The following is a 22,284-nucleotide window of genomic DNA, read 5'->3' on the forward strand; positions in this document are numbered from 1 at the left end:
TTAGTCACTTTAGTAGCCGTGCTGGTTATCAGATTGACCATTACAGCACTCCAATGATTGTGTTCAAGTAGCCCTGATTTACTCAGTGATGGCCCCGAAGCACAAGAGTATTGTGCCTAATTTAGAAACTAAACCTCATCATAGCTATAGGAAAAAACATAGTATACATAAGGTTTGGTACTATGGGCATCCACTGGGGATCTCAGATCACATCCCCCCCCAGATACGGGCGGACTGCTGTACAATCTGCAGTCCTTCCAGAAAGCATCAAAATGACTACTCAGCTGGGTGTGGTGGCTCACACCTGTAATCCCCAGCACTTTGGGAGGCCAAGGCAGAACTGCTTGAGCCCAGGAGTTCAAGACCAGCCTGGCCAACATAATGGGACTCTGTCTCTTAAAAAAAAAAAAAAAAAAAAAAAGAAAGATTTCTCAGTAATACTTGCCATATTTCATAGTAGATACCTGTCTCTCCATCTACACTTCAAATATCCTGAGCCCAGCTGAAGCCTTGCAGCTCCTGCACCACCCCACATCTACCTGCTGAGTGCTCTTGGGACTCCAACCCTGCCCATTTTTAGCATCCAAGTGGCTACCACATAAAGTCCTTTTTTTTTTTTTTTTTTTTAACCTCTTTAATAACCCCTTCTCTCCACCCCACCATGTGCACCTATTACCAAGTTCCAATCTGCATATGCTGGGATTCTTCCCCAATACTGTAGCCTTCACTCTTCCTGTCCTGGTCTCAGCCAGCTTTCTCTGGCTTTGGTGAGAGCTGAAACACCCGTCTACCACTGAGCACCAGCCACTTCCTTAAAATCCTGGAAAGGTGAAATCACCTCCATTTTAGGCAAGGAAACCAAGGTCAAGTCTCCGAGAGAATTCTCAACCTCCTTGAAAAACTACCTCCTCTGGAGCCTGCTGTCATTTCCACATCCCATGCTTCAATCTTCTTGTCCCACCCATAATGCCTAATTTTGCTCTTGCTCCCCAGTAAGCCCAGTTCCCAACCAATCCTCTCCCCTCTTCTCCCACTAACAGCTTCACCTTTACAGCTCTCATCCAGTCAGCTGCATATCCATCAGGACTTTAATTCCAATGACCATAAACATTCACCCTTCAACATAAAGAGGTGTATGTAATTCATGAGATACTCATATTAGAAATGAAACTTTGAATCACACCTTGAGATGAAGCCAAGTTCAAGATGAGAAAATAGTCACTAGACAGCTGGGTGAGCTATCTATGTAGCAGTTCCAGAGCCAGTCAGGGACAGCATCCTCGGGAACTGTGCCACTGCTCTGTCCCATCCTGGGAAGGGGACTCCCATCTCACGTGCTTTTAGCCATCCGGTCATCCAGAACCTCAGTCATCAACTGCACAACTTCACAACATGAAGTCTGGAACCCACCTTCAAATGCATGGCACAGGATCCCGACCTGGCTCCCCATCATCCTAGATTTCAAAAACTGGCCACCACTGGAGTGCAATGGAGCGATCTCAGCTCACTGCAACCTCCGCTTCCTGGGTTTAAGTGATTCTCCTGCCTCAGCCTCCCAGGTAGCTGGGATTACAGGCATGTCCCACCACGCCAGGCTAATTTTTGTATTTTTAGTAGAGACAGGGTTTCACCTGGGTTCAAGTGATTCTCCTGCCTCAGCCTCCCAAGTAGCTGGGATTACAGGCATGTCCCACCACACCTGGCTAATTTTTGTATTTTTAGTACAGATGGGGTTTCACCAAGTTGGCCAGGATGGTCTCGATCTCTTGACCTGGTGATCTGCCCGCCTCAGCCTCCCAAAGTGCTGGGATTACAGGCGTGAGCCACCATGGCTGGCCACCGGACACGACTTTTACATGGAGGTGAAGGAACAGGTCACAATGCAGCACCTATCAATGCCACAAAAGACTTGACAGCTGTCACCCCACTCTAGTCTCCAAGGAGGAAACTCCAGGCAGGTTAAGTTAGTTTAAAATTTTATTTTTTTTATTTATTTTTTAATATTTTTATGTAATAAAAAGTAAAAGTCCTTGTCCAGCCATCCTCGTGGGGCATCTGTCTGTCTCTCACACAGGTCACTCAAGTTAATGGGAAAGAAAGAACAGGGGGCCCAAGTCTGAAGTTATAAATAATAGAAAATAAAAGATCTTCCGTCTCCAGCGGGGGAATAGATGAGAGGATGGGAGGGCAAGACTGGGTGGGGACGGGCAGGGGCAGAGCAGGAACCCCCCACCCCTGCTGGACCCTGGCCCTGCCCTCTGTGAGGCCCCTCCCATTCAAGGTGCTTGGCAGGAATTCCCCAGCTCCCCTGGGGAATGGGGGGATGGGGGGCTGGGAGTGGTCCGAGCTGCTGGGGGAAGAGACATAGATCACTCTTCCCTCCACTCATGGAGGTCTCAGGTCGCGGCCAGGACAATCTTCAGTTCCCCGGGGGGTGGAAGGGGAGCTGCTGGGAGGGATGAGATTGAACTGGTTGGAGGGGAAAGAGAAGAGAGCAGGAGCATTAGAACCCAAGCAGCTGTCCCTTCCTCCAATGCCGTCCAGTGGGGGCGTGGGGGTGTGTCTGGGAAGGAGCGGCCTCCTCAAGGTGTCTCGGGGGCTGTCAGAAGCACAGGTCAATCGCTGTTTCCCAGTAAGCCAGAGCCCTCACTCATGTGCCCAGCTCAGCCCCCCACACCCCAGTCTGGCCCTGTCTGCTGCACTGACCTTACCTCGGCTAAGTCAGGAGACAGTCGGGGTCACTGAGAGCTGGGGAGGCAGTGGGGAGGGGGGCTGCTGGATCACAACTGAGCGAGGACGGAGGGAAGCAAAGGACAGAGCCAGGAGCAAGCCCCTGGCGGCGGCGACTGTGGCTTCTGCCCACCCTACATACTTCACAGACAGGTGCAGGTCGGCGGGCGCCCTGTGGGACAGCCCTGCCTCCAAGACCCCTCACTCCCCACCCAGAACCCGTGCATCCTGCCCCACCTGCAGCCCCTCAGCTCTTCCATGCCAAATTCCCCCAGCTAATGAGAACTCACGAATCCTGTCATCGGCTCCTCCTGGAAATCCAGGCGCCTGGCCAGGCTGCTCACCTTGGGGGTGTCCGATGTAGGGGTAGGGTGAGGGTGTGGAAGCTGAGAGTGCAGGCACCCCACTCTGGGGCACCGCGCCTTGGGGGGGCCCCCCATGACTCTGGGGTGGGTGCAGCAGCATCACCTGGGGCGGGTGGGGAGCCCCAGGGTGAGGGGGCGGGGCTGCTGTGATTCCAGTTTGGACATGGGCCTGTGGAGAACAAAAAAGTAGCCGGGAAGACCACAGAATCCTGAAACAGACTCTGAGAGCCAGAGTTAGGGAGCACTATGGCAAGGGTGGCACCAGGGACTTGGGAATGGGATGGTCCCCATGGCAGACGGGCCCTGGCAAACAGACCCAGAAGTGGGACAGCTGGGCTCTTACCTGGGTAACATGGGCCATGTTGGTGAAGCCGTGGGGCAGCTGCTGGTGGTGGATGGCATACACAGCGGCTGGCTGGGGGAAGCTGCTCTGAGGGGACTGGGCAGAAGGTCCCGGTGGCAGAGAGGGTGGCGTGCCTGTCAGGGCCCCTGGGTGGTACAGATTCTGCTGTGGCTGTCCACTGCCCAAGTGTGGGGCCTGCCCCGCCTGATGCTGTTGGGGAGGGGAAGGTTGAGTGCCACCCAGGCCAGCAACTCGCTGGCCCCCAGTCCTCGCCACTCAGAAATGACCCCTAGCTCTATCCCTTCTTCCGACCACCCATTCCTGCACCAGGACCACTCAGCACCCCCCATGGCAGGCACCTGGACAGGACTGGGGGCCGCATGCTGGGACTGCGGCTGGCTTCCAGTAGGCGTGGTAGCCGGCTGCGGCTGGTGGGCATGGAGCTGTGTGGCATGGTGTGGGTAGGACTGGTGAACAGTGGCTGCAGCAGGAAAGAGGGAGAACCAGTGCTGAGCACACCAGAGGGGGCTGGCACACAGCCCAGAGCAGAAGGACAAGGCGCAGGACTCACCATAAAGGGCTTGGGGGGTAGGCTGCTCTGCAGAAGGGTACTGAGGGGTAGAGGATGACACGATGGCCTGGGGATGGCTGCCCGATGTCAGCATGCGTGGGTTGCTCTGAAGCATGGGGGCAAACACCGGCTGGCGGGACAGAGAGAGGAGCGGTTGGCACAGCCGCCAGCTGGGAAGGTGTCCTCCTGCCAGTCACTGCGTGCACAGCACCGCTTGGGCCTCCTCACAATCACCCTATTGATTCAACATTCACAACGATCCCACCCAGCAGACACTATTTTCTCTACACTTCAGAGATACAGATGTCCAATGCCTTGTTACAGGTCCCACCAGAGCCAGGGCTCAAGCCCAAGTCTGACACCGCCAATACCACAGAGAGCCGATCCCACCTACAACACTGCCTGCCACCCCTAGCCAGCTCCCAAGTCTCTGGAGAAGATGGGATCCCTAGCAGGGGCCCTGGATCCTCACTGCCCTCCTGGGCCGCAGTCACCTGTGAGGGGTAGTGGGCCATGGGCTGCATCATGGCCGGCTGGCCTGGGAACTGCTGAGGGTTGTAGGGGATGTAGGAAGAATAGGGCGTGGCAGCCACCAGAGGCGGGCCAGCAGCCGCGGCGGCCTGCATCATCGGCGGGGCTGAGGCTGGCTGGTGCTGGTCCGAGCGCTGCGGAGGAAGGGAGCCTGGAAGAGGAGGAAGAGAGGAGAGCTCAAGCTCCACCTGCCAGTAGGCCCTTGGCAGCCTCGCCGCCTGCCCCTCCCAGCCCTGCTCACCTTTTGCTCCCCGGTACTTGCCCTGCTGCCCTGGCACTGAATTGGATACAGGATATGGATACATCTGAGGTGCCTGGGGATGAGGACACAGATGAGGCTGAATGACTCGCTCACGAATGCCCAGACAGGCCTGACCTGGTCCCTCAACCAGCGCAACCAAATCCCACCCCGCTAACCCTGGGCCCGGCCAGTCTCTCTGCATACCTGCACAGCTGGTCCCATGTGGATCTGAGGTATGTAGGAGATGTACTGGGGGCTGTATAGCCCACTCTGGCCTGCTGTCAGCACCGGGATGGAGGGAGTTGAATGAGTCCGGGGCCCCGGAGAAGTTGGGGTACTGGTGGATTTATTCTGCAAAAACAAGGGAGGACAATTTTATTTTGTATTTTCCCCTCTACTCCTGGCCATGCCTAGAGTGGTAATAGCTAACATTCGTGAAATGCTGGATACCAAACATATTCTGCACTTATCTTGATAAAGCCTCATATTAAATCCTATGAGGAGATGAGTATTCTAAAGTTACAGGTGAGGCAGAGAATGTAAGTGACGTCCAAGATCACAAACCTTCCAAATACAGGGGCTCAAGCCAAGTCAGCTGGCCTCTGTTCATGACTACCCCACTCCAATACTCCCTCAGCCAAATGCCAAGAACCAAAGAAAAGCCTGTTAATCCCTCATCAGACTCACTGGGATCCCTGATCACCCAAACCTGGAGACCTGAGTCCATTTTCCCCAAGCCAGCCCCAAAGGTGCCATCCTTACATTTTTATGACATCTCCTCACACTGCCTGCCAGGCAAGTGGTCCTGGAAGTGAAGTGTTCCTCCCGCTATTCATCTATAAGCACTGCCCAAGTCTCCCCACAGAAACCAAAGTCCACATTCTCCCGTCCCAGCTCACCACAGACAGCAGAGGCTTTGTAGGATTGAACTCCTTAGCATTAGGGTTCAACGTTGATTTCTTTACTTGTCTGTGAGAGAAAGTACAGTAAATCTTCACGGCTTGCTCCCATCCCTCCTGCCATCCTCCCAGAGCCCCACCCCACTCCACTCACTCAGCAACAGGGCCCTCATCTTTGTCTTCTCCCTTGATGAGGCCCACCGGGGGGCTGCCAGTTTGGCTTGGACAAGGTGGTGGGGGCTGCTCTGGCCCCTCAGTGCCTCCTGATGGTGCCAGGGGTGGTTTGTCCTCCTTATCCGATACGGACTCTGTCTTGGAGGAGACGGGAGACCCCATGGGCTCTGAAGTCAACAGACCATCAACCTCCTTCTCCTTTCCTTTGGGCTCCTCCTTTAAGATCCGGGGAGGAAAAGGATCCAGGCTGTTCTCAGGGGAGCTACTGGGCTGAAGCTGGAAGAGAGAAATACACACAGTCCAGTTTGACCCAGACCCTAGGCCTGGCTTTCTTCTTTAACCTTTTTTTGATCTCATCTCTTTGACTCCTACCTAGTCCTTTGCCTCATCTACGAACCACTCCCAGCCCCTTTACCCTGCTAATATCCCAGCTCACTCTTCTCTCACCTTAAACTGGGCCCCAAACTTTCTCAGTTCTTCCAGTTGGAATCGTTTCTGTTCATTCTGAAGACCAGGGACTATGAGAAAACAGTCAAAAAGAAGAAAATACAAAACATTCTTTCTCTAAGGTGGCTACACAGTGCCAATAGAACAGAGGACAAGAAAGCAAAGAAAAAAGAGAAACTCTTGAGGATCACAGAAGTGAAATTATAATCCAAGGGCTGATAGACATTGTTTGCCTCCGAATTCCAACAAACTTCCTAACTGAAATACTCTCCCCCAGACAAAGGAGCATTAATCCTCAGCAGAAAAAAAACCACCCTCACCTTTCCCAGCTATCCGAGCCAGCTCCTGGGGCTCCAGAGTTCTCCCAGATTCCTTGGTAGAGAGTTCTTTTACTGTTCAAGTAAAGAGAAATGCCTAAAGGTCCTTCTGTCCAGAACCACAAATCACACTAAATATGCATTCACAGCACTCAAACACCTAGCTCTTACCATCTGTGGGGGCCAGGGAGATCTTTGGAGAAGCTGGAGAAATGGAGCCCACTCCAGGATCTGAGACTGATGAGGTCACAGGGATGGAGGCTGAAGAGGTTGGCACTGCCGAGCCGATGGGAGGCTCTGGACAGGAAGCTGAGATTGGGGCAGGGGCAGCAGACTTGGGAGAACGCGGGGGATACATCCGGCCCACTGGAAGAAAAGGGGGAGCTGTAGGATGGTTACTGCTGGTCAACAGCAGTGAGTACAAGGGCCTTACTCAAAACAGCAAGAAAGTTTACACACTATACAACCAGAGTCACCAACTTAAACGTCTAGAAGCTCAAGGCAGGTAACACAAGCAGGTAAATGGCCTCATGGGCATCATCGACAACTGGAATGCTTAAAGGAGTGGCAGGGATTCTGTTCCAGTCAACTCAAGCTATGCAGCAAGGCAAGCTCAGTTGACAGAATCTCCTGTAATTCAAAAGAAACTAAAAATTTTCTATGGCTTCTATTGATTTATTTATTTAGAGACAGGGTATCGCTCTTTTCCCCAGACTGGAGTGCAATGGTGTGATGCCATCTCACTGCAACCTCAGCCTCCTGGGCTCAAGCGATTCCCCCCACCTCAGCCTCGCAAGTAGCTGGGAGTACAGGTGCACGCCATCAAGCCTAGCTAATCTTTTTATTTTTTGCAGAAGGGTTTTGCCATGTTGCCCAGGCTGGTCTTAAACTCCTGGGCTCAAGCAATCTGCCTACCTCGGCCTGTTTTAAAAAGTTAGCAACTGGCAGGGTGTGGTGGCTCACGCCTGTAATCCCAGCACTTTGGGAGGCCAAGGTGGGCGGATCACGAGGTCAGGAGTTCGAGATCAGCCTGGCCAACATAATAAAACCCCGCTTCTACTAAAAATACAAAAAAATCAGCCAGCCGTGGTGGTGGGTGCCTGTAATCCCAGCTACTTGGGAGGCTGAGACATGAGAATCGCTTGAATCTGGGGGGTGGAGGCTGCAGTGAGCTGAGATGGCGCCACCGTACTCTGGCCCAGGCAACAGTGCAAGACTCCGTTTCAAAAAAAGAAGAAAAAAAAACAAAACTTAAAAACTGATTCAAATCTAAACAAAAGATGTCTGCCAAGCAGACACAACCCATGGATTGCTAGGTTGAGATTTCTGCACTAGGGAAATCAAAGAACTATTTCCCAATATGACTAAATCCCAAATGCCCAAAACATCTATCTTAAAATTATCTCCCATTCCAGCACTGTAACAAATAGACATGTTTACATCTCTTTACAAATTTCCATCCATTTCTTCATCCAACACTACTAAAGCTTTACCTGCAGGAGGAGGTGGAACAGAAGTTTCTCCAGAAGGCCTATTACTGGGCGAAGACAGAGTCTTGGCACCTCTCAGAGGCCGCTGTGCCTTTGGGGACATGCGGGAAGGGCCTGTTTGGTTTTTTTTTTTTTTTTTTTGAGAAGAAAATGTCAGGAGGCAGACGACCTATTACATTCCCACCGATGCAGCGTCATTCCAACACACCCAAACCCCTCCAATTACCCTCCCACCTCCTTGGCATCCCCTTCCCTGCCCTCCCCCTCAAAGTCACCTCATAACTCACCTCCATTGATACCACGGGCCTCAGAACCTGGGCCAGGGCTGCTGTTGTCCAGATGGTGAGGGCCACGAGGTGGCAAAGAGCTAAGGCCAGGCCGACCGCCCCGAGAGCTGCTGCATCGAACTCCTCCCCGGGGACCTTCCCGGACTCGTTGAGGCAGAGGGATATACTTCCCCTCCCTGAGGAAAGAGTTCAAATAAGGCCAGGTAGCCACAAAACCCACGTTTTGGAAAGATGAAGCCATTTCTTCTTCTAAAGTCTCCCCCTTCTGCCCCCAAACATATACACACTGCCTGGCTCCAGCACCATCCCACTTGAAGATCTGCCCACTTGAAGATCTGCCCTAGTTTAACGTTCTGTGGCTACGGACTTATGACCTCATGTGACATCAACTCTGAGCCAACCAACCTGGCCAGTGCTCCACAATTCTACAACTCCTGACCTATGACAAAAGTAGGATCACACCGTAGTTCCAGGGATAGTTTTTAAAAGACACAAATAATGCAGTTATATTTCACTTTTATAAGAAAAAATAGCACATATATAAAAATGAATAGAGAAAAAGGGAAAGTAAACCAAAATTTCGAATTTTTTTTTTTTTAGATCTACAAGCTTCAGCTTTGTTACTTTAGGCAAATTACATAATCTCGCTTTACCTCAACCTCCTAAACCTGTGTATGACATTTTACATGGTCACAAGGCTTAAACCACAGCACACATCAACTCTGGGCCCAGGCCCCAGGATATTCCCAGAAGCCCCAAGTAGTCCTGGCTGTTTGCAACAGTCACCTGGATGCCAAGCTGGGGCTCTCCCGCCCTGAGCCCTGCCGCTGGACTGCACTGTGCTTCTCCTCTTCAGTGCGCCCATCGTCGTTCTCCATGGCGATCCGTAGGCGGTACTGGGGGCTTGATTCAATCTCTCGAGCCAACTGGGCCGCACGCAGCTCTCGCTGACGAAACTCTTCTGAGTTGTCCTTTTCTAAGGGCACTCTGAGACAGCACCCACAGACCACCACCATCCCAGTGCCAGGGGACAAAAGAGGAAAAAAGGAAAAACATTTCAACAAGTCCAATCACCAGTTCAGGCATGGAAGTATTTAATCCCTTCAACGTCTGGGTAACGGGCACCGACTGCGTCCCAGGTAGAGCACCAAGGCTTATCTGGGAATGTGAGGAGCACTTAAGACGCTTAAAACCTTTGAGGGAAGAATTCCACAAGGCAGAGTAGGAGTAGGGACGGCGACCCTGGACACCCAGAGAAAAATGAGCAAAAACTATGTTATATCTGGAAACCTGTCTTCACTTAGTGACCCCATATCACCAACACATCACCTGGAGAGCACCAAGACACTCACGTATAAGAAGAAAGACTGCTATCATAGGTAGTCTTCACACCGTAGTTCTCCTCATTGAACTTGAACATTTCATTGGGGTCCCATCCATTGGACTGGGGAGGGAGGAAGGTGGTTTTAAAACCCAGCAAGAAAAGCAACAATGACAAGTCACTTCCCTTCCATCAGGTTAAAAACTCCAAGATGTGAACAAATTGGCTGGGCACAGTGGCTGAAACCTGTAATCCCAGTACTTTGGGAAGCTGAGGCAGGAGGCTCTCCTGAGGCCAGGAGTTTAAGGCCAGACTGGGCAACACAGCAAGAGCTCATCTCTAGAAAAAAATAATGAAACAGCCGGGTGTGGTGGTGCATGCCTGGGGTCCTAGCTACTCGCTACTCAGGAGATTGAGGAGAGAGGATCACTTGAGCCCAGGAGTTTGAGGCTGCAGTGAATTATTATGGCACCACTGCGCTCCGGCCTGGGCGACTGGCTGGGCGTGGTGGCTCATGACTGTAATCCCAGCACTTTGGGAGGTGGGTGGATCACCTGAGGTCAGGAGTTTGAGATCAACCTGACCAACACGGTGAAACTCCGTCTCTACTAAAAATAAAAAATTAGCCATCCGTGGTGGCGCATGCCTGCAGTCCTGGCTGAGGCAGAAGAATCGCTTGAACCTGGGAGGCAGAGGTTGCAGTGAGCTGAGATCGAGCCACTGCACTCCAGCCTCCAGCCTGAGTGACAGAGTGAGACCCTGTCTCCAAAAAAACAAAAACAAAAACAAACAACTACAACAAAAACCCGGGCAACAGAGCAAGCTCTTGTCTCAAAAATAAACGACAAAACAAGAGTGGAAAAAAAATTGGAACGTGGCTGGCAAAAGTAATCAACTAATAATTGTAATTAATAGCTGCAATTTTTTTTTTTTTTGGAGACAGAGTTTCACTCTTGTTGCCCAGGCTGGAGTGCAATGGTGCCATCTTGGCTCACCGCAACCTCCGTCTCCTTGGGTTCAAGCGATTCTCCTGCCTCAACCTCACGAGTAGCTGGGATTACGGGCATGTGCCACCACGCCCAGCTAATTTTGTATTTTTAGTAGAGATGGGGCTTCTCCACGTTGGTCAGGCTGGTTCCAAACTCCCAACCTCAGGTGATCCGCCCGCCTTGGCCTCCCAAAGTGCTGGGATTACTGGTGTGAGCCACTGCGCCCGGCCTGCAAATGTTAATAATTACTAACAACTGCCGCAGAAATTATCAATAACTAGTAAACCTGAAAAGTCATAAGACCTAACAATTCTATTTCCAAGACATCCCAGAAAAATTCTGGCACATGTGCGTGGGGAATATATGTTCTAAAAGTCCAGCAAGGTACTATTTTTAGTAGCAAAATAATGGCAACCAAATGCAGATGATTAAGGAAAAGGACAAATACAATTTGCTGTGTACATGTGTGTGTGTATATTTGAAAACAGCACACAACAATAGAAGCAAAGAACTAGATCTACGTATAACCATGAGAAGTTCGAAAAGGCAAGAAAAGCAAACTCTTGTACAAACTAAACATAACAAAACAATAATATATTCATTCACAAGACATTTGTTTCTCAACAGATAGTCTCGCTATGATGCCCAGGCTGGAGCACAGTGGCCATTCACAAGTTCGGTCATAGTGCACCAAAGCTTCAAATGATTCTCCTACCTCAGTCTCCTTGAGTAGCTGGGACTACAGGTGTGGGACCACCACGCTCAGCTCTATTCATGAGCGGTTTTTATTTATTTTTTTGAGACATCCTCATTGTCGCTCAGACTGGAGTCCAGTGGCACAATCTCAGCTTACAGCAGCCTCAAACTCCTGGGCTCAAGTGATCCTCCTGCCTTGGCCTCCCAAGTAGCTGGGACTACAGGCATGAGCCACTGCGCTCAGCCTCATGAGGGATTTTAAATGCCTCAGAGTAGCTGATTTTGGGAAGAGAAATGGGCCTACACATTAATCTATACTTTTTGTTATGTTGAAAAATAACGTGATGCAAATGCTAGGAGTGGTTAATTATAGATAGTAAGAGAGTAAGTTGATGTTTTGGTTTTGTTGCGTGTGACATGGTCCACCCAGGCTGGAGTGCAGTGGTATGATCACAGCTCACTGTAGCCTTGACCTCCCTGGGTGGGCTCAAGTGATCCTTCCACCTCAGCCTCCCAAGTAGCTGGGACTACAGGTACATGCCACCAAACCTTGATAGCTTTTATATATCTTGTTGAGACAGGGTTTCACCATGTTGCCCAGACTAGTCTCGAACTCCTTGCCTCAAGTGACCCACTGGCCTTGGCCTCCCAAAGCGCTGGGATTACAAACATGAGCCACTGCACCCAGCTAAGAATAGATATTTTTACTTTGCTATTTTCTATACCTTTCTATTTGTTATCTGACTACCATCAATGGGCAACAGTAAATATTTCCCTCCCCACTCAAATGAACCTCACTGTCAACAACCCATTCTGTCTGTCCAGCTCCCAAGTTCTCAGGGAAGGAGGCTATACCATGTCAGACTCGAGGTCATAGTCGTCGCTGTTGCTGTCACCCCCCTCCCAGCGCTGAAGCACCTTCTCTTTGTGTTCCCCATTCACTTTCGAGTTCATGGCAATGGCTGAATCGGTGAATTTGTCTGTGGGGGCAGAGGTGAAGATCAGGAGTCAGGCTATATTTCACAGACTTCTTTCCAATATCCCCCAACCCCACTCTCCATAAGTAGTTCAGGAACAAAGCTTAAGAAGCCCAGAGTACGTGTGCCCGTGTGTTAGGATGGCCAGGGGGTGGGGAGGCAAGAGAAGAAGAGTATAAAAAGTCTATCAGTACTATGATTCCAAAGAAAAAAGAAATTAAAAACCAAGCAAAGAAAATATGAAGAACCACAACACAGACAGGAATTCATCGCATTATATATTAGACATCAAGACATATTTTTAAGAAGAAAAATCCACCCACTTCGCTCAGAAAAAAAAAGGCATTAAAGCAAAACAAACAAACAAAAACAAAAAAACAAACCAAACACATCACCATGTTCCACCTGCACACAAACTACCACTACCCTCTGTCCTCTATGCACACAGAGCAGGTCTGAGGTAACAGCCTAGGACAATACCTTTAGTAGCATAGTTGAAGTCAACATTTCGGAAGTGAACAAGCATGACATCACTTGGCTTAAACACCATGGTGTCCACAATGTCCTCCCGACGAGGGCCACCTGCTGGCTCAGATGCTTTCCGGTGCACAGCATCCACGGCTAGTTCAAACTACAAACACCCCATTCCCCACACCCATGGGTCAGTTTCAAGAAAGGTGAAGGCAAAAATAGAACTGGATTTCTCTTAAATAGAACTGGATTTCTCTTACCCTTCCCAAACTTTTCACAACACTACATCCTCAACATGCTTGGAACCAAGTGCATTGTTTTCTCAACATCAGCCACAGGACTTAGCAAAAGTCTCACAAAAATTTAAACTTAAATATTTTAACATTAAAGTACCCAGCCCTCAAATCTGTCTTTTTTCCCTGCAGCACTCTTCAGCACAGGCCTACAGAAACAACTAAAGGCATACTCTGACATCACCCAATTGACACCTTCAATGAGCCTATTTCATTCTCCTCCTACTCTGCAACTCCAAAAATAATTAAATTTGAGTACACTGACCTTTGAGCTTAGCGTCTTGAAGATACCCTCATAAGTGGTACCATTTTTCACCTTTACATCACAAGTGGAGCCCTGGCAGAGTGGGAAAAATAAAAAGAGTGTCTCCAGAAAGTAGATGCATTACGTTCCTTAAACAACCCGGGGGTTAAGTACCAACTTACCACAACAGCTGTAAGGAAATGCAGCATTCTGGAATTGTTGTAGACGCCTTCAAACACCTGTCAGTTAACATAAGAGGGAAAATTAAAGGAGTAATCAGTCAACACCTCCTTTTCTTTTCTAAATGCCCGCCACACTCTACTCATTCTGCCTTGTGTGTGCCGGGCCCACAGCCCTCCTGAGTACATTAGACTCTATCTAGACCTAATGTGCCCTATATTCCCACATTATGCATCTTTTAGGTCTATGTATCTTCAAGAGGGTGGGAGAAGACACTCACAGGTGACTGTGGGGGTCCCTTTCCTGTGCTCTGTCCCCTATAAAAGAAAACAAGAAATTACTTAAGTCTGTTCAAGCCCTCTTAGACCACTATGAAATTAATGTTAAATCCTAGAAGTATATACCACCTGATGATGCTGATTTAGACTACAAAACTGTTAATCAGTAAGATTTTTCTTTTCTATTTTTTTTTATTTGAGACAAGGTCTCCCTCTGTTGCCCAGGCTGGGGTGCAGTGGCGTGATCTCAGTTCACTAAAGCCTCAACCTCCAAGGCTCAAGTGATCTTCCTGCCTCAGCCTCCCGAGTGGCTGAGACTATAGGTAGGAACCACCACTCCTGGCTTTTTTTTTTTTTTTTTAATTTTTAGTAGAGATGGGATTTCCCATCTGTGTTGCCCAGGCTGGTATCGATCTCCTGGGCTCAAGGGATCCTCCCACCTTTGCCTCCTAAAGTGCTGGCATTACAGGCGTGAGCCACTGCGCCCGGCCAATAAATAAGATTTTCAAACTCTCACCTTGTAGAGGAAGAAAGAAATAGACATTAATAAGCCAGCAAACACATTTCCTCCAAATGCCAGCAAAAAAGATCTCAATCAACAATGGTTGTCAATTGCTCTAAGAACCAACGAGAAAGGGGCTAGGGCTGCAGGCTACCAACAGATCAATGCTACAGTATTAACCAAAAAGCCACGCCAGCTGTGAGGGCAAAAGCTCCAGGAGTGCAGCTTTGGAACTACCTAGCTCAGGTACATTACCTCCCAAACAGAAAAGACAATCATTTTCAGCAGCCTGACGCCTCAAAACTGTGGGAGGAGAGGTATCCCCTCCACACCCCATCCCCTCGACCTCATGACTCATGCAGCCCGTTACCCACTCTGCGGGGATCACCAATCGCCAGGTAACCCTGCTCGTCGCTGGCTGATGTAACCGGCGGTTGAGGGCGAAGAGGGGGCCGCTGGCGGGGCTGGGGGACAGCGCAGCCGCAAAAGCCATCCACCGGGAGGCCTCGCCCGGTCTGCGCCTGCGCACTAAAACCCACGGGCCTTTCCGAACCCCCACCTCCAGCGATCAGAGCCCACTGCGCCTGCGTGTGCCGCCACTCTTAATTCCATTAACACACACACGCGCACAGGAAAAACTGAGCAGGGCCTCCACTACTCATGCACTGCCACCAGACGAGCCCCTCCACGAACTAGTCCCTGCCCTAGGTGTTCCCGGGGCGCGCAAATGCCCGGGTCATGAGACCGAGCATCCACGCGCACGTACGGGAAGAGGGCGCGCGCGCCAGACGCTCCCGGCCCGCAGTCCTCCCAGTCAACCCTCCTTCCGTCCCCCGCCCACCTCGCTCCCCTCCTACTGGCCAGACCGGGAAGGGGGAGGCAGCAACCCGCTCCCAAGTCCCTCCCTCCCCATTGGCCAAACTGTGGGCCGCGCGCCCCCCTCCATTGGCTACGGCCGGGGACCCCTTCCCGCAGCAGACTCCCCATTGGCTGAAGCCGGGGACCGCGAGACCCTTCGTGGTAATGGAACCGGGGACCCCGATCAGCTCCTTGCCCCCCCCAACTCCCCGTTCCGACGGCGCCGGCAGGATGCGCCCCGCCTCCCCTGAAGACCGGGGCTGCGAGCCCTGACTAGGCCCCGAGAGCCGAGCGCGGCCCCTCAGTGCTCCGGTGGCCGCCCGGGGACCCTTTCCGTCCGACCTGTTCGGACCTGAGGGGGCCCTCCCCCAGCTTCACGGGGACTCCCCACCCAGCCGGTGCCCCTGACGGTGCCGGGTCGGGGTCCGCCCCACCGGAACCGAGCCACAGCCTCTGGGTGGCCGCGGCTCCCTCGCCCGGAGCTCACCCTTCTCACCTGGCGCTGCCGATGGCGGCTGCCCCCGGCCTCTCCTGGTGCTGCTGCGGCGGCGGCGGCTGCGGCGCCAAGATGCCTTCGGCTCCCCGGCGGAGCCCGCTCCCGGCAGCGGCCACAGGCCCCAGGCAGGGGGAGGCGGCCGCTGGAGGCCCGGGAGGAGCCGCAGAGGTGGCCAGCGGCCCCGGGAGGCCGCCGTTGGGAGGGCTGGTGCCCCCGGGGGGCCGACGAGCCACGGCCTGTTGCGTGGGGGGCGGCTGCTGGGGCTGGGAGGGCTGTTGTGGCGGCTGAGGCTTCAACATGATGGCAGCGTCCGGAAGGGGAATTAGAGAGAAGGGAGGGAGAGAGGGGGCTGGGGCTGGGGCCCCGCTGGAGAGCGCGGGAAGCGAGGGGGATCGGGCAGCCGGGGCCCGCTGTGGGCGGGCGGGGGGAGCCCCGCGGTGTCGGGGGTGGAGAGAGAAGACCGCGGCGCGAGGAAGCGCCGCGAGGCGGAAGGGGAGGGGGTCTCGCGGCTGGAGGAAAGCGAGAGGGCGCGAGCCGGGCTGGCGCGCGTGCGCGTCGCCGGGGAGCGGAGAGGGAGGAGCGCGCGGGTGGGAGCTCCCGGGGGGAGGGGGGGCAGGAGCGAGCAGTGGCGCGAGGTGCCGCGCACACCGGCGCGGTTAGCTCCCGGCGGGAAAGTGGGAGAGAATCAAGTCGGTGAACCTCGCACCCCTAGCCCTGGGAGTGGGTAAGGAGCGGCGCGGGCGCTCACGCGCGCCAAGGATTTAGGGTCTCGAGGTCTCAAACCGCCTTAGAAGCCGGCGGCCGCTGTCGCTTCACAATGAGCGTGTGAGGCGCTGGGGGAGGAGCCGAAGGCGCCAGAGGAAGGGCCGGCCTCTCCGCCCACGCCGTCGCTGCGTCGCGATGCCTCCGCGGGAGTGTGAGGCGGCACGTCGTGCGTGAGGCTCTTCCGCCACTTGGGGGCCCGTGGGCAGAGCCTTAAGTGCCAAGAAAATCTCCGGGACTGGACCACCCGAGCCACTGCGCTTTTAGGCAGGTGGTAGGTTTCGCAAGGAGCTACCCTCCACCTTGTTTGCTTTAAGTAAAAGACTGATGAGCATTAGTGATTCGTTTGAGCGTGTTGATCTTTGCAGATAAATTTACGCCTCGTCCTAAATTATTTCAGATTTTTGTGATTTTGACCTAAATTGTTCCTCTATGCCCGAGAATGAATCTTTAAACTGTAATAACAAAGACTGAAGGCCAAAGTTCCGAGTTCAAAATCCTCCACCCGACCCTGCAATGAAGGCAGCTTCATTCATTCAAAATGAGTTGGGCATTGGAGTATTCAGTTAGTTGTTTTGGACACAAGGATAATTAAACTGCTTCCTGCTCTCGAGGAGTTCATGCTAGTGGTGGATTCAGAGAATTTGACGAGATCTAGTAGGTGAAGCACAGAGCACTACAAGAGCAAATGGGAGTGACACCTAATCTTAATCCAGTTTTGGGAGACCCAGATAACAGACAGGAGGGCCGGGCGCAGTGGTTTACACCTGTAATCCTAACATTTTGGGAGTCCGAGGCAGAAGGATCGTTTAAGGCCAGGAGTTTGAGACCAGCCTAGGCAACAAAGTGAGACTTTGTCTCTACAAAAAAATAAATTTTAAATTATAAAAAAAACTGACAAGAGGGCACGGGGAGATGGGTTTCTAGGCAGGGGAATAGGATATGACAAACTAAGAAAAACTCAGCTTGTCCTAAGCATAAAATTAAAGGGGGGAAGAGGTAGCTAACCTGGGATCAGGTTTTAAAGGCTCCCAAGTCTTGTAAGAGACCCGGACATTATCCTCAAAGCAGTGGGGAGCTTATTTAAGAAAGTGAAAAGAGGCTGGGCATGGTCTGTAATCCCAGTACTTTGGGAGGTTTGAGGTCAGGAGTTTGAGATCAGCCTGGCCAACATGGTGAAACCCTGTCTCTACTAAAAATGCAAAAATTAGCTAGGCGTGGTGGTGCATGCCTGTAATCCCAGCTACTCAGGAGGCTGAGGCAGGAGAATCACTTGAACCAAGGAGGCGGAGGTTGCCGTGAGCCCAGATCGCACCACTGCACTCCAGCCTGGGTGACAGAGCACGACTCCTTCCCCCCAAAACAAACAAAAAAACAAGTGAAAAGAGGTCAGATTTGCATTTTTAAAGGTTTACTCTTTGCAACGTGGAGAATGGAGTGGAGCTGTTAAGTCCATGTGGTCTTAATCCCAGCGAGGCTCTCAATGTCTCAGTCTCTTTGCTCTAAATGTTAGCATTGGAACTCTTCCCAGCCCCTGCACCAAACACATGCACACCTAGCTACAACACTGTCTTACTTTTTGGGTAATAGTCCTTCGCCCTGCCTCGCTCCTGCCTTCAGATGTGCTAGTTTCCCCTCCTGTGTGCTCACCGAGGAATTTATCCCACTGTATTCTAACAGCTCCTTTAATTCTGTCTTCCTGCTAATGTCAGCTCCCTAAGGGTTAGGATCTTGACTTATTTCTTGCTCTGCAGTACTCTAGCACACTGCAGGCACTCAATGAAATATCTGTAAGGTGAGTGGATCCAAATGATGTTTTTTTGTTTGTTTTTGAGATGGAGTTTCGTTCTTATTGCCCAGACTGGAGTGCAATGGCGCGATCTCGGCTCACCACAACCTCCGCCTCCCAGGTTCAAGCATTTCTCCTGCCTCAGCCTCTTGAGTAGCTGGGATTACAGTCATGCACCACCACACCCGGCTAATTTTGTATTTTTAGTGGAGACGGGGTTTCTCCATGTTGGTCAGGCTGATCTTGAACTCCCGACCTCAGGTGATCCACCCGCCTCGACCTCCATCTTGAACTCCCGACCTCAGGTGATCCACCCGCCTCGACCTCCGAAAGTGCTGGGATTACAGGCATGAGCCACCACGCCCAGCCCAAATGCTGTTTTAAAGGTCATCATGTCTCCTGGGTTCCCTAACAAACGCAGTCCAGCTTTTTCCTGGCATTACCTGGACCACCTGGTGCCATGCCACCTCTCTACCCTCACTGACAGATTGTGAGCACTGAGCACTCTAACCCCCTTCCATCTACCCCATCCTGCTCCACACTCAAATTCTGAGTTTTAGCCCCATGAAACTTCTTTCTCCATAGCTTGCCTTGCCCTTGCTAGTGGCAGCTAATTTGCATGGGGTCTACAGCAACCTCAATTCTTGCCTCCTCAGAAGAAAGAATTCCACCAAGGGGCATAAGGCAGAGGGAGAGACAGAGGCAAGTTTTAGAGCAGGAGTGAACGTTTATTAAAAAGTTTTAGAGCAGGAATGAAAGGAAGTAAAGTACACTTGGAAGAGGGCCAGGCGTGAATGACTTGACAGATTCAAGTCCCTGGTTTGACCTTTGACTTGGGGTTTCATACGCTGGCATGCTTCCAGGGATTTACGGTTTGCATCTCTTCTCCCCTGATTCCTACCTTGGCATGGGCTGTCCACATGCACGGTGGCCTGCCAGCACTTGGAGGGGCCACAAGCACAGTGTGTTCAGTATACTGAAGTGCACATGCTCACTTGAGGCGTTCTTCCCTTACAGATCTAGCATTCCTGGAGGAAGGGCATGTACCACTAAACTCCGCCATTTTGCCTCTTGGTGCATAAGCTTGAGCCCACTTAACCAACTTCTGAGATCTTATCGAGAAGCTGCTGATCATCAGTTTCAAGTGTTTTCCATCTATTTGGAGACTGCCTTTCCCTGGTGCTGGCTGCAACCAATTACTATTTTAGAGACAAGTTTAACAACCACCTGACCATCACCTGATGGTTGCCTAACATTCCTGGTGGTGGGGTTGGGGCAGCACTCCTGCCCGGCTCATGTCTCACTAGCTACCTACTGTAACACCCTTATTCAACTCTTCCACACAAGCACTGTTCACATAGAATTCTCTTACAGTTCTCTACTTTCTCGTTCTTCAAGCCTAAGTATCAGTTCTTTGGAACATCCTCTATTACTGAGTCCCTCCTCTGGGCTCCCAGAGCAGTGTATTGTTTTTGTTTATATTTGTCTCACCTTTCTTTTGGAATTTGAGGTCATAAAGGGCATTTCTCTATCCCTCATGCCTAGCTCAGTGGCTGGCACCCACCCCCTCACTAAGTCGTTGGGTAACAATGGGAATATTGTCTTATCGTGTGCGATTTAAAAATTATATCACTATGGCCAGGCTCAGTGGCTCACGCCTGTAATCCCAGCACTTTGGGAGGCCGAGGTGGTTGGATCGTGAGGTCAGGAGTTCGAGACCAGCCTGGCCAATATGGTGAAACCCCGTCTCTACTAATAATACAAAAATTAGCTGGGTGTGGTGGCTCACGCCTGTAGTCCCAGCTACTCGGGAGCCTGAGGCAGAAGAATCGCTTGAACCCGGGAGGTGGAGGTTGCAGTGAGCCAAGATCATGCCACTGCACTCCAGCCTGGTTGACAGAGCCAGACTCCATCTCATAAAAAAAAAAAAAAAGAAAAGAAAAAGAAAGCAAACTTCAAAAGACTGTGCTACCTTTTGTGTATTGTGCTACCTTTTGTATAAGGAAGAAGGGGAAATATGAAGACTTAAATGTATCTGCAGGTTTTTGCCAAGAAAAACAAACTATAAACCAGAAACTCATCAAATTGATTACCTGTGATGGGGGGATGGGGGAAAATGAGGATTGCTTGAGCTCAGGAGGTCCTGGCTGCAGTGAGCCGTGATCTTGCCACTGCACTCCAGCCTGAGCGACAGAGCGAGACCCTATCTCAAAATAAAAACAAAACAGACAGTATGGGGAAAATTGACAAATTTGGAATATAGATTACAAAGTATTGCATCCATGATAAATTTCCTGAATGTGTTATGACTCTACTGGAGATATGGAAGGATGTATTCTTTTTTGTGGTTGTTGAGACAGGGTCTCGCTCTTGTCACCCAGGCTGGAGTGCAGCAGTGGGGTCTTGGCTCAATGCAGCCTCCACCTCCCAGGCTCAAGAGATCCTCCCCCCTCAGTCTCCCAAGTAGTTGTGGCTGGAACTATAGGTGTGCACCACCACGCCCAGCTAATTTTTTGTTTCTTGGTTTTTTTTTCTTTTGGTAAAGATGGGGTTTTGCTGTGTTGCCCATGCTGGTCTTGAACTGCTGGCCTCAAGCTATCCACCTGCCTCTGCCTCCCAAAGTGTTCGGATCACAGGTGTGAGCCACCATGTCCGGCCAGGGTGTTTTTTTGTTTTGTTTTGTTTTTTGTTTTTTGAGACAGAGTCTCCCTCCCTCTTGTCACCCAGGCTGCAGTGCAGTGGTGAGATCCCAGCTCACTGCAACCTCCGCCTCCTGGGTTCAAGTGATTCTCCTGCCTCAGCCTCCCGAGTAGCTGGGATTACAGGCGTGTGCCACCACGCCCGGCTAATTTTGTATTTTTAGTAGAGAGGGGGTTTCTCCATGTTAGTCAGGCTAGTCTTGAACTCCTGACCTCAGGTGATCCACCCTCCTTGGCCTCCCAAAGTGCTGGGATTACAGGCGTGAGCCACTGCGCCCGGCCTAATTTTTGTATTTTTAGTAGATACGGGGTTTCACCACATTAGCCAGGCTGGTCTTGAACTCCTGACCTCAAGTGATCTGCCCACCTTGGCCTCCCAAAGTGCTGGGATTACAGGCGTGAGCCACCAAGCCCAGCCCAGGGTATATTCTTAGTAAATATATAAAGAAGTATGATGGGGCAAGAGAGTGTGATAGATGCAACCTACTCTCAAATGTTTCCAAAAGGCCAGGTATGGTGGCTCATGCTTGTAATCCCAGCACTTTGGGAGGCTGAGGTGGGTGGATCATTTGAGGTCAGGAGCTCGAGACCAGCCTGGCCAACATGGTGAAACCCTGTCTCTACTAAAATACAAAAAATTAGCCAGGTGTAGTGGTGCGTGCCTGTAGTTCCAGCTACTCGGGAGGCTGAGGCAGGGGAATCGCTTGAACCCGGGAGGCGGAGATTGCAGTGAGCCGAGATCTTGCCACTGCACTCCAGCCTGGCAACAGAATGAGTCTCACACACAAACAAGGTTTCCAAAAAAGCATATATATATATATACACACACATATATATATACACGCGTATATATATACACATATATACACGCGTATATATATACACATATATACACGCGTATATATATACACATATATACGCGTATATATATACACGCGTATATATATACACATATATACGCGTATATATATACACACAGAAAGAGAAAATGCAAATGTGGCAAAATATTAACAACTGGTGAATCTGGGTAAATGTTATCCTGACGTTCTAGACTTTCCTGGAAACGCTAGCCTTTTAACATCTCTGTACATTTGAAATTGTTTCAAAATAAAGAATTTGAAGCCCGGGTACAGTGGCTCACACCTGTAATCCCAGCACTTTGGTAGGCCGAGGTGGGCGGATCACCCGAGGTCAGGAGTTCAAGACCAGCCTGAGCAACATGGAGAAACCCCATCTCTACTAAAAATACAAAATTAGCTGGGCATGGTGGTGCATGCCTGTAATCCCAGCTACTCGGGAGGCTGAGGCAGGAGAATCGCTTGAACCTGGGACAC

The 22,284-nt window shown here is 51.1% G+C and overlaps 1 protein-coding gene across 50 annotated transcripts; it reads right to left on the reverse strand.

The window, feature by feature from the left end:
- Window positions 1-1,964: 1,964 nt before the first annotated feature.
- On the reverse strand, window positions 1,965-16,530 carry ATXN2L (ataxin 2 like). Of its 50 annotated transcripts, none has more exons than XM_063700100.1 (24): window positions 15,701-16,261; window positions 13,847-13,883; window positions 13,569-13,625; window positions 13,408-13,479; window positions 12,859-13,009; window positions 12,257-12,381; window positions 9,748-9,839; window positions 9,182-9,382; window positions 8,396-8,571; window positions 8,112-8,222; window positions 6,790-6,984; window positions 6,622-6,693; window positions 6,302-6,372; window positions 5,835-6,130; window positions 5,681-5,750; window positions 4,986-5,132; window positions 4,782-4,854; window positions 4,504-4,691; window positions 4,010-4,139; window positions 3,798-3,919; window positions 3,439-3,648; window positions 3,021-3,264; window positions 2,712-2,871; window positions 1,965-2,599 (listed from the first exon to the last, which is right to left on the reverse strand). In XM_063700100.1, the coding sequence occupies exons 1-23, from the start codon at window positions 15,997-15,999 to the stop codon at window positions 2,717-2,719; spliced, it is 3,294 nt and encodes a 1,097-aa protein (XP_063556170.1). In that variant the 5' UTR covers window positions 16,000-16,261; the 3' UTR covers window positions 1,965-2,599; window positions 2,712-2,716. The 50 variants fall into 50 exon arrangements, with proteins under 50 accessions (XP_063556170.1, XP_063556172.1, XP_055221651.1 ...); XM_063700102.1 differs by having other exon boundaries at window positions 3,075-3,264; window positions 15,701-16,260; XM_055365676.2 differs by having other exon boundaries at window positions 6,790-7,002; window positions 15,701-16,260.
- Between the last annotated feature and the right edge of the window lie 5,754 nt (window positions 16,531-22,284).

Source organism: Gorilla gorilla, chromosome 18 (genome assembly GCF_029281585.2).
Source record: "Gorilla gorilla gorilla isolate KB3781 chromosome 18, NHGRI_mGorGor1-v2.1_pri, whole genome shotgun sequence".
NCBI classification, from domain to species: Eukaryota; Metazoa; Chordata; class Mammalia; order Primates; family Hominidae; genus Gorilla; species Gorilla gorilla.